Here is a 15,723-nt window from a genome sequence, read left to right on the forward strand (position 1 = left end):
GCAGCAGGAGGCTGTGCTCTAAATGAGGTACTCTGTATGTGTTTGGTGATCTGGATGGAATTTGATGATCCAACAATCATCATCTTAATGCTGGCATGTTTTTCCAATTTCCTTTTCATATAAGCATTAATTAAAACACCTGGGGTCAGGTCTGAGTCTTATAAATATGTACAGTAAGTAGTTCCTCTGAGGCAAAGGAGAAGTAGCTTTTGTTGAAGTGGAGTGGTCTTTATAAAGATATAATCCAGGGATTTACAGACAACTCTCTTACTAAAGATTAGATGCAGTGTTACACTGTGTTCTGGCCTCCTGCACCCCACCTTTTTGCCGGGGGATGTTTTATTCTAGAATCGTCACTCTTGCAGATTCTCTGCCCAAAGGTGGATAAACATATCCCCGTGCCTCTCTCCTTTCCAACTATTGTTAAATCAAACCAGAGAAGTTTCACAGAAGGTGGGGATTGCAAAAGCTTTAAAGGACAGAGCAGATGGGATGCATACATTCGTGACCGTGTGAAGAGAAAGGCTTTGAGACAATTTCAAAGTGTTGTGTCTTCCAATAAATAATCATCAGCAAGGTTAGATCCACTAGGCTAATCTTTTTCATTTCATTAAACTATGTCATTTTGGGTCAAATTTTTCTAAAGCCTCCATGAAAATATGAGACAGTACACTGACTAAAATATAATATTTCGTTCAACCGATCAGAAACAATCAAATACTTACAGTAGCTGTAAGGAAAATAATCCTTCAAATAAACTTTTTGGGAGTTCCGTGATTTTATTTCCATAGAGAACACTGGAAAAAAAATATTTAAGAGAAAAAAATCAGACACCAAACCAGCATAACAAATTAATCCAACACATACTTATATTCCACCATATTGAAGGTTAGCAAGCACTCTGCACACAAATACATGCTTATGATAGAAAGTTTGGAAAACACTGAAAAACAAGGAAAAATTAACAAAATTAACACAGTTCATAAATGTATTATCCCTTCATAGCACTGCCCACTGCTAAATTGTCATTTTTTTACACACATACACATACACACATAGTTCATATGTAATGACAGCACATTGTATGTAACAAAAGTGAATGCTAAATGTGGAATCCATTGCTCATTGAACGGATGAATTTTGGGCTTATCATGTTGGTGAATAGTGAAAGAAATCCATCCATGCATTAGCTGTATAGCATGTATGCTTGAGAAAGGTAACATCTATGAAGAAAGTGATAATTAATATTAATACAGAGGTTTTTGTTATAAATTTAAGTTCCCCAAAGAAATATGAACAGAAATGCATCCTCATGGTACCCACTTCTGGTTAGCCACTAAGTGCAAAGACCATGAATGACTTCACGAACCCAGTACAACTAGTGCATGGCACAGGCCTTGGCAAATGGTGATGTTCTGCTTGGACTGAGAATGAATACTGTTTGATAACTGAAAGGAAAACTAATTACATAAGGAACCCACTAAAGAATAAATTAACAAAAAGGGTGAAATAAAGGTATTTCGACAGCAAATGAATGGCTATCGTTGACTCATCATTTCAATTAACAATAGGTCTGTCATGTTGCTGATCTATTTTGAGCCATGCAAAGCAGGAAACCACAATTAAGTGTAGGAAAACAGAGCAATCATATTTTAGGAGGACATTTTGGCAACATATATCAAGAGTCATAACAAAGTTTATATAAATTTTACATAGTAGTTTCAAGGAGGGGTTTAAGAAAATCATCAGAGATAAACAGTATTTTATGTACAAAATGTTAATCAGGGCATAATTTATAACAGTGAAAAGTTAAAATGTTCAAATCATGTTTTGAAGAATATTTAGTGACATGAAAGTGTTCATGGTATGCTAAAAAGAGCATAATATCCATATACACAAATTGATTGATATGATACACCACATTAACAAAATAAAGGATAAAAACCATATGATCATATCAAGAGATGCAGAAAAAGCATTTGACTAGCTACAACATTAATTTATGATTAGAACACTTAATACAATGGGTATAGAAGGAAAGTACCTGAAAATAATAAAGGTCATAAAGGACAAACCTTTAGCTAACATCATACTCAAGGAAAAGGACTTAGGAGTAAAAACCAAAAGCGTTTACTCTAAGAATAGGAATAAGACAAGGATACCCACTCTCAACAATTGTTCAGCATAGTACAGGAAATTCTAGTCAGAGCAATCAGGTAAGAGAAAGAAAAAAAAGGCATCTAACTTGGGAATGGAGAAATAAAATTGTCCCTTTTTGCAGATGGCATGCTTCTTTATATAGAAAACCTTAAAGACACCACTAAAACTTAGAAACAACAAACAAATACAATAAAGTTTCAAGATACAAAATCACTATAAAAATTCATTATGTTACTATCTACTAAAAATAAAATTTTAGAAAAAAATTAAAAGCACAATTCTTTTTGCAATTGCAACAAAAAGAATAAAAATCTTAGAATAAATTGAACAAAGGATGTGAAGAAATTATACACTGAAAACTGCAAAAAATTATTTAAAAAATTAAAGAAGTCACAAGAAAGTGGAAAAACATTTGTGTTTATGAATTGGAAGAATCAATTTAGTTAAAATGGTCATATCACTCGAAATATGCAGTTTAATGCAATCCCAACCATAATCTCAATGGCATTTTTAAAAAAGAAATAGAACAAAAAAATAATCAGATTTGTATAGAACTAAAAGAGACTCCCAATAGCCAAAGCAATACTAAGAAAAAAGAATCAAGCCACAAGTATCACATTCCCTGATTTCATATTATACTACAAAACAACAATAATCAAAGCAGTATGATATTGGCAAAAACAAGACCAGGGAAAAAAAGATCAGACACATAGACCAATAGAATAGAATTACTGAGAGCCCAGAAATAAACTCACATGTATATGGGCAAATAATTTTCACCAAGGGAGCCAAAAATACATAATGGAGAAAAGAAAGCTTCTTCAATAAATGGTGCTGTGGGATATTGGAAAGCCACATGCAAAGAATGAGACTAAGCTGCTATTTGTCACTATACCAAAAAAAAAAAAAACCAAAAAACAAAAAACAAAACAAAAATAAAACCTAAAAATGAATCAAAGACCTAAATATACAATCTGAAATAATGAATTACATAGAAGAAAATATAGATACTAAACTCATGGACTGGGTCTTAGAGACAATTTTATGAATTTGACCTCCAAGGTAAAGGAAGTAAAAGCAAAAATAAATGAATGAGCCTATATCAAACTTAAAAGTTCCTGTACGGGAAAAAAAAAAAAGTCGACAAACAAAAAAGCAACCAACCAAATGGAAAAAGTTATTTGTACACAATACCTCTGATAAGAGATTAAAATCCAAAATACATAAAGAACTCACACAACTCAACAACAACAAGACGATCCAATTAAAAAATGGGTGACACTTCTCTCAAGAAGACATATAAATGTCCAAGAGACACATGAAAATATGTTCAACTTCACTAGATATTGGGGAAATACAAATCAAAGCTTCACTGAGGTACCACCTCACACCTGTTAGAGTGGCTATGATCAGTAAGACAAGAAATACCAGGTGTTGGAGGGGTTGTGGAGAAAAGGGACCCCTCATTCACTGCTGGCGGGAATGTAGTTTGGTACAGCCACTATGGAACACAGTGTGGTGGTTCCCCAAAAAATTAAGAATAGGGTTACCATATGATCCAGCAAACCCTCTCCTGGATAGACATCTGGAAAAATTTGAAAATATTTATTTGCAAAGATATATGCACTCCTATGTTCATTGCAGCATTATTCATGGTGGCCAAGACATGGAGACAACTAGAATGTCCTTCAACAGATGATTGGATAAAGAAGATGCGGGATCTATATACAAGGGATACTACCCAGCTGAACAAAAAGGTGAACTATTGCCATTTGTGACAACATGGATGGATCTTGAGAACATTATGCTAGATGAAATAAACCAGGTGGAAACTGTCAAGAATCATATGACTTCACTCATATGTGGGATATAAAACTGAAAGCAACAAATGATCAAACAAGAAAAACAAACAAAAACTCAGAGATGCATAAACAGTAGGGTGGTTACAAGAGGGAAGGGGGCTGGGGGAAGACAGTAAAGAGTAAAGGGGATTGAATATATGGTGATGAAAGGAGATTTGACCTCAGGTAGTAATCACACAATGCAATGTACAGGTGAGGTATCATAGAATTGCATACTTCACACCTATGTGATTTTATTACCAATGTTAACCCAATACATTTAATAAAATACTTTCAAAGCTTAACATAAAGAAGTAAATTACAGCATAATTTTAATTTTGTATATATATATGTATGCATAGAAGTATATATACACACACTGAGAAAAAGGTGGAAAATCTTATAATGGCAAGTGATTTGCCATCCAGAGTTTATTTGAATTTGATTATATTTTTTCTTATTTTTTACATTCTCTCCAATGAACACATATTACTTTGGAAAAAATATTTTGGAAAATAAAGGATGTGATAATACATAAAGAAAATATTGAAATGAGAATCTATATAATATGTTTGGCAGGCAGCAGTACATGATTTCTATTTGAAGAGGAGGAAAATAACAATACGGGAGAGGTAAATAAGAGTGAGGGGAAACACTTCCCTTTTAAGATGTCAGTGAGAGGTTGGCTATATTACAAAATGGAAGAACATTCTCAAGGAAATAAATAAACCTGGATGCTGTATTGTATAAAGAGACTTTAAATTTGTATAGATTCCTGCGGTACAGGCACACAGCATGCCATAAAAATTCATTTCTGTAGAATATAGATTTCTTAAAAAGGTAAATCAATTAGAAAATAAACAATTTAAAAAATCAAAACAGAAAAGAGAGCAATCAGTCTAGTCAGGGTCAAGAAGGTAAGGGAACTTAGAGTAAAGCAAGAATAAGTATATGTTAAAGTCAAGAGTAAAAAAAAGAGGAGGCTTTAGGAACACAAATGAGCAGATCACAGCATCGGTTCAGGATATTCAATTCAATATTATTCAGCAAGAGATATTGCACACTTACTGTGTGCCAGGAGCATTGCTAGATTCTAAGCACAATGCCAAATTGCATGGAATCCAACTGTTATTTTTTGAATGTTTATCATTTACACATGTCCCAGGCACTGATATAAGGTATGGCTTCAAAGACCAATCCAAAAGAAAAATTTTGAATAGTGAGTTTCATATTTTGATCCCATTGAGGAGTAAAATGGAAATATAATACGTGTAAATAGTGGGAGACCCCTGTAAGAATTTGGGGGAAGATAATTTGGTTGGTAGTTTATTTGAGACTTTTTCTTCAAAGGCAGGCTCAACTAGCAGGAAAGGAGAACTGCTCGGAGGTATGTCATATTTGCATGGTGAAACTATTTTTTTCCAATAAATTATTGTTTTCATTAAGATCATGTTAAAAAATAGATGTTGACTGCCAATGAGACAATTATGTGCATGGGAGAAACAAGTAGATCACACAAGGGTGAAGGAAATCCACCATTTACTGGATATATGGACTAAAAGTCATGGAAAAGGTATAACAATACTAGGGCTGGGCTCATTTTTCTTACATCCAGCAAGATCGACATGATAGAAAAGAAAAAGATGTTAAAATATCAACAATCCAAAGACCCAGAATGAGAGATTGGATGATGGAAATGACTTATATTCCACATTTTATATATAGCGTTCAATCACGCCGATGGAGAATTTTTTAAAGACCTTTGGGACAACAGGGGAATCATAAGGCTGCCTTTGTACCTGTTCCTAGGAGGAAGACTAGGAATTCTAAACCCAGTTTCGCCCTTGTGAGTTTCATCTCCAGGACAGGAGAATACTACCTAGGACAGTTGGAAGCCAGAACTCCTACTGAAGACAAAAGTATCTGAAATAGAAACCTATTAAGATGGCTGTTATGTAAAAAGTGTTAAGGGCAGGCTTTATTATCTAAATATATGGTAGAAATCAATACTTACAAATGAAAAACGACATATATCTGAGAATCAACACACTAAGCAAGTTTATAGACGGTATACATTGCTACATTTTCATGTTCATTGAAAACCTATAGTAAAATGCCACATATTGAGCAGGACAGTTAACAGGAGTCCAAAAAAGACTGTAGGAAGTGTTAATACAGCAATCAGAATCAAAATACAAGTCTTTCACTGGGGCTAATAAAAAAAAAAATCTGTGTCCCTGGTTCAATTCCCAGTCAGGGCACATGACTAGGTTGCACGTCAGGTCCCCAGTTGGGGGCGTGAGTGAGAGGCAACCACACAGGGATGTTTCTCTCCCTCTCTTTCTCCTTTCCTCTCTCTCAAAAAACAAACAAATAAATAAATAAATAAACAACAAACAAATAAATAAATTATTTTTTTTTAAATGTGAAAGGAGCAAAACTTTATGTTGAGGATTTGGAGCATAAGAATTCTCTGGGATAATTAAAATTCAGAAACATACACGTTGATAAGTATCAGAAGAATCTGTCAAGGCTACATCTGTTATCTCTTGATTTCTTTTCTGTGCTTTGACAAAACTGGAAGGGGAGTAATCATATCCCCACTTCAGAGATTGGATAACTGAAGCACAGGGAATTTAGTAAGAATTCTCTGACCACTTCTCTCTTTTGACACTTAATCATTACCTTGAGGCACAGATACTTGAAGGATCAATAATTTGTATACTGACTTGACTTTTGCTCTGTTCTTTTATAGGGTGACTCTATTTACTTGGATAATATCATTGTCCAGAGTACACATGGTCGTTGATGGGCACATTGGGTGATTTAATTGAGTTTCAAATTAAACTATAGAGTCTGACAGTCCACCCTGAGTGCAGTACATGACTAGGCTACATTTTCTGCCAACAACTGTTCCCCTAACTTAGACTTTCTGTAGTAAAAAACAAACATAGAAACAATCAAACCAAAACACAAACAAATCAACCATGAACCTACTCAGATACTGCTGAAATGATAGTTTTTAATGTTCTCTTTTCAAAGGAAATTGTACCTTCCTGAGCAGACCAGCATAGCGCCCTGCACACTCATATGCCCAGAGGAGCGCATCTGTCTCATTCTCCCCTTGGTACAAGTGAGTGTAAATTGTTATATAAACCCCAGGTGTTTATCTGGGCCCTGCACATGTGTATCTTGGAATGACTTCTGAAATTCATAAGAGCTCCGCAGTAACTACATCAATCAGAACCCTTTTCTAAGCATCAACTCTTCAAAAATACATGCCGGCCTCCACTTTCAAACTTTAAAGTGAAAATTTGAAATAAAGGTTTCTTTACTGGATGATCTTCAGAAAGTTTTTACAAAAAGGAGTGGCAGCATTTATCCATTTATTTTAGAACCACTTTACATAGTTAGCTCCCTGAAAGTCCTTTGACGTTAAAAAGCTCTAAAGCTTTCTTATCTTTGTACTGTTAGAGACTAAAGCTGGTTCTTTCAGGGAAGTCGAAGGTGATAGAGCGGGGGGTTGAGGGGGCCTCTCAGGGGTCCTCTTCCATTGCTCTCTGCAAGACTTCACCCAGCATCCTTCTAAAGGGGACTGATATTGTCCCCAGAGATCATGGCTGTTGGCTTAAAAATTATAAATACAACATTGACCAGAACATTCCAAAATAAACATTTTCCTTTTATTTCAGAAACAAAAATGATAAAAAAAGAAGCTCTTACTCTTGCTCTCTAAACAGCAAAACTATCAAGTCCTACAATATATACCCTTATAATTGGATGATTTTAATGACAGGTGGCATTCCTCAGTGAAAACAACAGAATTCATTAACGATTGACAACAGTTAGTGTCGTTTGTAATTATTAATACACAAACTTAAAGAAGTATGTTTTAAAAATCCAAATTAAAAAGCAGAACCACACTTAGTCATGCACTGCGCTTTCCTTCCGGGCTGTGGGGGTACTCACAGTGAGTTCAGGGAGCGCAGTCCTTGGAAGGCATCTGACGCAAGTTCAGAGATCTGATTATTGCTCAGGTCGCTAAGATTAGAAATAGGGTTGGGTTCAATTAAACAGAATGTCAGTGATATTTATTGCAGGAGAAAGTTATTTACTGCTTTTACATGTCTATTTTGCACCTATCAATCGATAGATGTATAAAATTTGTAACATAAAACATCTGAAGTATCCTAAATATAAAAATAAAATCATCCTTTTAAATCAACTATTATTTTCTTAAATTATTATAAAAGATGCCATGTCTTATTTTTGAAAATAGAACATCTAAGATTTGATTGTATACTATATTAAAACACATACATTCACACTAGTGTGAACTGATATGTTAAATTGCAGAGAACTTTAAAATATTCATAGTTTATTAATGTTACAATATAGAGAACTGGCAATCAAAGAGTCATATTGCTTAATATTTAAGCTGTCAAATACCTATATATTCATACTTAAGTGGATGCCTTTGCATGGTCATGGCCCGTAGAATTAAAAATATTACATATATTCCAGAATATTATCCACTCACATTCTTCTAAGCTTTTTATATGGCGAGAAAGCTCCAGGGGGGATGACCTTGATTGAATTCTGTTCCAGACGTCTGCAATAAATAAAATTCATTTTTAAATGGAGACATGAGCTATCAGATGCATTTAATGCAAGCCTAGGATTTGGGTCAACAAGCAAAGTTGATGTACTTCATGAGTAAATATTCTTTTTTTCTCAAAACTGGCCATGAAAATGAATTGTTCTTGGGAATAAAAACAAAGCAATTACAAAAACAATTTTAAAAATCCCAATTTGTTGGCATTACATGTCCACTAAATATGATCTCACTTATATATGAGATCTAATGAACAAAGTAAACTGACAAAAAACAAAGGACCAGAGGCATGGACGAGACTGAGAGAACTCAGAGGGAATGGGGGGGGGGGGGGGCTGCAGAGATGAGCCAAAGGACACATATGCGCATATGCATTGCCCTTAGGCACAGGCAGTGATGTGGGGAAGGCAGGGACGGGGAGGGCGGAGGGCTGGGTGGAAGCGGGCAAAGGGATGAAAACAAGGACATCTTTCATCGTGTCGACAATAAAAAAGACCCACTTGCACAACCGAGGAAGCACCTGTGAGAAACAAATTTGGGGGTACGTTTTAATAACCTCAATTCCAGTAAGAGAGAGATGCATACATATATAATGTTTTTTAGGGATAATTGTAACTCTTCCACAAAGGAAATTGTTGTTGAATATTAAGTCTTATAAACCTTCTATGTCCTCTACAGAAAGTGTATTATAGGTTGAAGAAAATAGTTGTTATATTCAGACAATTAATTCTGAAGCTTCTTATGAAGCCAAATCTTAAATTCTAAATCCATAAGTGTTATAGGGATTTCCAGTAAGACTGCCAGGACTCTGTTGATTCATTGTGTGCATATTTTATGGGAAAACCACTGCAGCAAAGTGCATTCAGACACAACTGAAGTACTTTTATGATGCACTAAAATCAGAGAGTTGAAAATAACACTCATATTTTAGACTCTATGGTTCTGCTATCAGAGAAAGACAAGATTTGCCCACCTAGTTATGAAAGAAACAAAGAAATATATTTTGTGAAGTATTTTGGTAAACATTTTAGTCCATCAAAACATGTTGCCTCTCAGCCTCATGTCTACCCATATAAACGTCTATTAAACATATCCAATTCCCTTCTCTGCTCTCTATTCTCGAGAGCTGACTTCTGTGAACCATGAGCCCCAAGCACACTTTCCTACTGGTTTTTGTGAAATTCAGCCAATGGGAGGCACTGGTGGGAGAGTGAAGGTAGGAAGAGGGGAGAAGATAGGATATTCTCCCCTCAAGGGAGGTTCTCAGCAATAGTCTCCTCCCTCCCTAATTTCAGCTCTGGTTGAGGCTACCTCCTCACTTAGTATTACGTCACTTTCCTCTTAGGTCATTGTAACCCTGGGGGTGGACACAGCTTTCTAATTTCTGCCTTGGGTTCTACAACTGTTTAATTCATTCCTCATATTAAATCCCTCTACTGAAGTACTGGGCATGAGTTCCACTTTCCTGCCAGGATTTTAAATATATATATATATATACATATAAATAAACATTTAGCTTTATATATTTATGAATGAATATGAGAATAGATATTGATTATGTGTGTCATATACATTGGGTCATTTTTATTGAATGTTGGTAATACTGTATATATTATTAATGAGCATCAAGTCAAAACATACAAAATATCCCTGAGAGGTTAAGTCAAATTGCTTAAGTATTGGTCTTTTCCGACTCAAAGACCATTCACAGGACCATGTTTTCTTTAACAGTCTCAGGGGTTCCCCTCTGACCTCCTTATCTCTAAATGCAACTGGCTTCCTCAATGGCCATAGCTTTTGAACTCCATGTAGTATTTGCTATAGCTAACAATCCTTCTTTCCTTGGATGTGACACCATATTGCCCTGATTCTCACTCCTTTTCTTTTTCTAAATTTGTAACTTTGATTTAATGCCCTAAATCAAGCTGTTCCTCAAGTTTCTATCCCTTCCTCTCTTACAAAAAGATAAAATCCAGCCTCTGTCACCTGCATTGTTAGTAATAAATCCCCCCTCTAAAAACAGAAATTATTTTGTTCACATTCAAGACACATTCAAGTTTAATTACGAAATATGAAAAAATTCTTAGTCACTAGTAGATTTATTTTAACAGTAATACAAGACTAGTTATTATCATTCCTTTTTATAAATTTCAGGTCCTTGAAAATAAGAGCATCAGAATATATTTTATAAACTAAAAACCACACATCTCAAATGGTATCCTTATGCCTATAACACAGAGGAAAATATTTAAAGCAGATTATAAAGCAGATTGTAAAGAAAGAAAGAAAAATATTAGAGTTTTCAGGTGAAGGTTTAAAAAAAGCAAATGAAATGTATATTTTATGTCTTTGCTATCCTCTTATCTTCTATTTTAATAGCATAGAATCTACTGACTTTTATAGAGTGTAAATATAAATCCATTGTTCCATGAAGAATCTAATTAAAAACATTCAGGGTTACAAAAACAGATAGTGTAATAGCTAAGATATATTTTCATGCTGTGGATAAAATCCTCCATAACTAAGAGACTTCCTAATGCTAGTCCTTCAAGGAAAGAAAATTCAGTATTTTGAATTTCAAAGTGAAAATAGACTTAGAAAACTGAATAAGGGAGAGAGAAAATTCTATGAACCACATGATGTAAGAAAACCTTTTTTCAAAATATAAAAGTAGCCTGAACCTTAGTTTTTTCCTTTTTCTCCACAGAATATACGTGAAAAATTCTAAAACATTTCATCACTGAGTATATGTGTGTGTGTATCTATATCTGTCATCTGTCTCTCTCTCTATCATCTATCTTTCTGTCCATCTGTTGGTCCATCCATCCATCTATCTATGTATCTATCCATTCATCCATCTATTATCTATCTACAATCTGTCTGTCTGCCTGTCTACCCATGTGGTTTACATAAAAGCAATTTGTTTTTGCCACTTCATCAAAACCAAGTGGAAACTTTAGTTAGACATTCAATGAGATAAGAAACCGGAGACAATTTTTTAACTGTTCCAATAAGAAATTCAGACATGTTTAATCAGTGAAGATCTTCATCCTCACTTTCAAATATTTTTTCTCTTATTCATTAATACTGATTTTTTTGAATAAATCAACAAAAAAATGAACTGCAACCAATATCACTTTCTGGTGCCTACTTCAGATTATAGGAAATTTAAAAAACTATCAAATCCTACATCAGTAGAGCGTACAACAATGCAGTTGGGCAATTTAAAAACCCCAACTAGTTCTGAAGCCATTTACAAGATATTAAATTATCTTAATGACACTTTCAGCTCACCAGTATTCAATTCGCAGGCATTATTCTCAGTGCTTTTCAAATTAAATTATTTTGACAAACCACACAAAATAACATCTACATGCCAAAGCTGAAGCAGCTCACCCCAGGAGATATTAATGTTTTGTATATGTGTACACATAAAGACAAAAATGTGTAGCTTAGTGCTTGGATGCTTATACGGAGTTGGATTAAATCCTGTTTTTGCTATTGATTTGTTTTCAGGGTCTTGCAAAGTTACTTTTCTTCTCTGTGTCTCGGTTTCTCTTTCTGAAAAATGAGGAAAATACAACCTACTATATATGTTTTGGTAAAACTTACGAGATGTAGAAAAATATATATGGTATGTTTTTCTTGCACAAAAAATGGAAAAAGAATAAAAATATGGTGATAATATTTAGCATTATATAATAGAATGTCTACAACGTATCTTAGCCATAAACATACACAAAAGTTATATAAATGAATAAATATGATACATGATGTTGATCTCTAGTATGAAATAAATATATATGGTTCCAAAATATGTTTTTAAACAAATCAGTAGTACAGATTTTTATATAACTCAATAACTATATATTAAACACATATATCAATACATCATTCATATGGATGCTGGAAAAATATATATATGGTTGCAATTTCAATGATCAAGTTGGTTAAAGTATAGCATTTTCTCTAACTTGGAAAATGTCTAAGAAACTCAAAAATGTTTTTACAGCACCAGTAAAGTATGAGATTGTATTGGCTGTATCTGTAACATACAGCCCAGACGCCGATTATATATGGCAATCAAACTGATAGTCCTTTACAATTTCTTCTTCTGCGTTTAATGTAAATGGCAAAAACAGCTGCCAGAAAACAGAACCTAGATTTAACAGAGCGAAGTGGGTGTGTGGAATGGCTCTAGCTTCCGAATCTTGGACTGCCCAGGGTAGCCAAACATTCTCATCCTAAGGAACGTGAGACCGGCATTTGAAAACGGAGGAAGCAGCAATATTTCTCTGGCTTCAGGGACTCTCTTGCCTATTACATAATAATTCTAAAGTAACGACTTTCTATTTCTGGACTGTTACTTCTAACGTTAGTAGTAAATGCCGTTGAAGTCCTTCACGTGTCTCCACATAAGATGACCCACAATTCTTTTAGACTAGAATATTACTTCTGGTAAGTAACTGCAGTCTCCAGAACACTGTAAGTTTAACAAATATCTTCAGCAGCGGAGTGAACACTGGCCTCTAGAGGGACATACGTTGCATATACTAATATTTTTTTGCCTGAGGACTGTGCCCTTACTAATTACCAGCCATCCCTGCCTTGGCATGATTTATTCCTGAAACTATCCATTTCCTTAATCTTATTTTATTTCTTGTGATGTCATTCTAGGGTACATTCCCCCTAGTGTAAACTCAATTGATGTTTTCATAGGAGCATTAACTCTTTTCCCATTTGGTCTTTAAGCAATTAAAGCAAGACAGAAATAAGTGTGTGCTCTTACTGACCTCATATTTCAGGCAGTGACCTTTTCGGGTGTTAAAATTTTCATGCATGCATTCATGTGGATGCATAGTCAAATACAAAGATACACTCAACACACACAATAATCTGCTTTAGATTTAGAGGGAAATTCAGAGGCATATGCTCACTGAATTCAGGAGGACAGAGTATAGATATGTAATTCTGAACAACACTGTTTTTACATATAATTTTTCTTTAGCAACCCAGGAAAAAAAAACAAACTTTTCTGTTGCTTGTTTTTCATTAATAACTAAAACCTTGTGACCACTTCCTATGAGTCAGGCACTGAACAACGTCCCCCATTTGGTAATAATTTTAGTTTTCAAAACATTATGCAAATTACCTTTACGCATCACTAATTTGACAGCATTACTCAATGAGTGGGTAGCAATTTGCATCCTCCCCAACCCTGCAATTTGCATCCTCCCCATCCAAGTTATCTGTCATCTTTTTCCTAAAATTCAGATAACAGTATGATCGCTAGTGGAATTTGAACTACATAAATTTTCAACTTAATCCTTCCAGTTGATTATATAACCACAAATCTATAAATTAATTATCAAATTCATCTAAGAATGAATGCACATTTGACTATGCCCCACCTGCCTTTATTTTTATGTTGAAGTCCACCCAGGTCTTTATTTACATCTAATGGTATCCACCTTTTCCTGCAGAAAATTCTAGGAAAATACGTACCCCAACAGCACAAGGGTCACGTCTTGGAATCACCTGCCATGACTACCTGCGGGAAAGTCTGCCCTCATCGTGCCTTCCAGAGACTGTTCTAGCACATTCCTAGTAAGCTGCTTTTCTCCAAACCCCTCTCTACTCCATGCTGAGTGGATTTCCTAACCAACAAATCAAATAATGCTACTCCCTTGCTCAAAATCTTTCCTTGCATGCATTGCATTCTTCAAAGTTAGACTTCTGCTTTATGTCCTGGCTTTTGAAAACTTAATTTCTCAAAGATATACTCCTCTCATTTGACTGGGATTTTGCATGTGGTCTTTCCTGTCTAAAAAGCCCCCAGTTTCTATGCTGTGAAACATATCCTCATATCCGAAGTTTCCTTGATTCTCCCAGGTGAACCAAGGGGTTCCTTCCTCTGTGTTCTCCGTGCATGTGTATTTTATTCCTTATCGCGTAGCTTAAAATTTTCTATTTGTATAAAACTTCCATTCTCTGCAGTGTAAACATTCTGAAAGCTGGAACTGTGCCCTCTCAACTGTAATGCCTGATGCAGAGAAGGCACTCTGGGGGGATGGGTGAAGAAGGCAGATGAGGTGAAAAAATATGTAGATAGAGAGTATATAGAATCTAATAGAATGAAGGGTTCAAAGTTCTGGAAGGGGCAAATGCAGAAATAGCATGCAGAAAGGGTTAAACATATAAAAGAAGATTGTTTAATAGAAAAAATAGAGAATATGTGTATATTTTTAAAGTTATATTCAGTATCATCAATGGAGGCTGCAATCGGATATAGCATTTATGAATATTCTCACTTTCACTTTATATTTATGCGTGCAAGTGGTCCAGAGGACGCCAAAGGACCAGAAGCACTCCCAAACCTCAGATCCAGCTCCACACAGAGGATCTCTTTCCAGCTGTTATTATTATTGGCAGAGTAAGAGTAGTCCTGTGAGTTTACACAGGAAAGTGTTTCCTTTCCATTACACCTATTTGAACAGCATGTCCAGAAAAAAAAAATTATACTAATTTCTGAGAATTTGCAATCCACCTTAGAAGACATCGAAACAACACTCAGTGTTCTGACAACATTACTCTTATCCTTCTCCTTCCCATAATTTAAACTTTTCCCTGGCTCTCTTCTCTAAAACAAATCAAATAAAGACCTGAATGGTTCTTAGCTTCGGAGCCCTTTTGGGCAACCAAAAGCAAAGGCAGGAGACATTAAGAGTAACATGGACATTCTAAATTGTTTCGACTTATGTTCTTACTAACTATTCTCTATGATTTATGGAATTCCTCTATAATGGTTTGAATAGGTGATCTGCCACAAAAGATCTATAACTGGATTGAAGAGAACTAAATATCTACTTTATAGCAATCCATCACATTGCATTTGAAATTTTATACCTCAAAACATGATTTAAGAAATTAATTCCAAGGATTTGATATATAGAGAACCAATGTGCTCTTAACGATTTTGTTGCCATGGGCCAGATCATATACGGACTTGCCTCTGGCATTCTGTGTATGTGAAAGCAAGATTTCAACAAGCATAGTCCAAAGTAGCAAGAGCACTAGCAACAGCTTCTTTCTTTTAAACATAATTTC

The 15,723-nt window shown here is 34.9% G+C and overlaps 1 protein-coding gene across 2 annotated transcripts in view; it reads right to left on the reverse strand.

Annotated features, from left to right (window-relative positions):
* The window catches only part of SLIT2 (slit guidance ligand 2), a 325,550-nt gene that overhangs the window by 86,336 nt on the left and 223,491 nt on the right, over positions 1 to 15,723 (reverse strand). For both annotated transcript variants that reach the window (XM_090267026.1, XM_090267024.1), the window contains exons 10-12: positions 8,542 to 8,613; positions 7,971 to 8,042; positions 726 to 797 (exon numbers count right to left, since the gene is read on the reverse strand). In XM_090267026.1, the coding sequence (XP_090123152.1) occupies positions 726 to 797; positions 7,971 to 8,042; positions 8,542 to 8,613 (216 nt within the window). The remainder of the gene's footprint in view (positions 1 to 725; positions 798 to 7,970; positions 8,043 to 8,541; positions 8,614 to 15,723) is intronic.

Source organism: Furipterus horrens, unplaced genomic scaffold (assembly GCF_987537825.1).
Source record: "Furipterus horrens unplaced genomic scaffold, mFurHor1.1.pri manual_scaffold_2, whole genome shotgun sequence".
Classification (NCBI taxonomy): Eukaryota; Metazoa; Chordata; class Mammalia; order Chiroptera; family Furipteridae; genus Furipterus; species Furipterus horrens.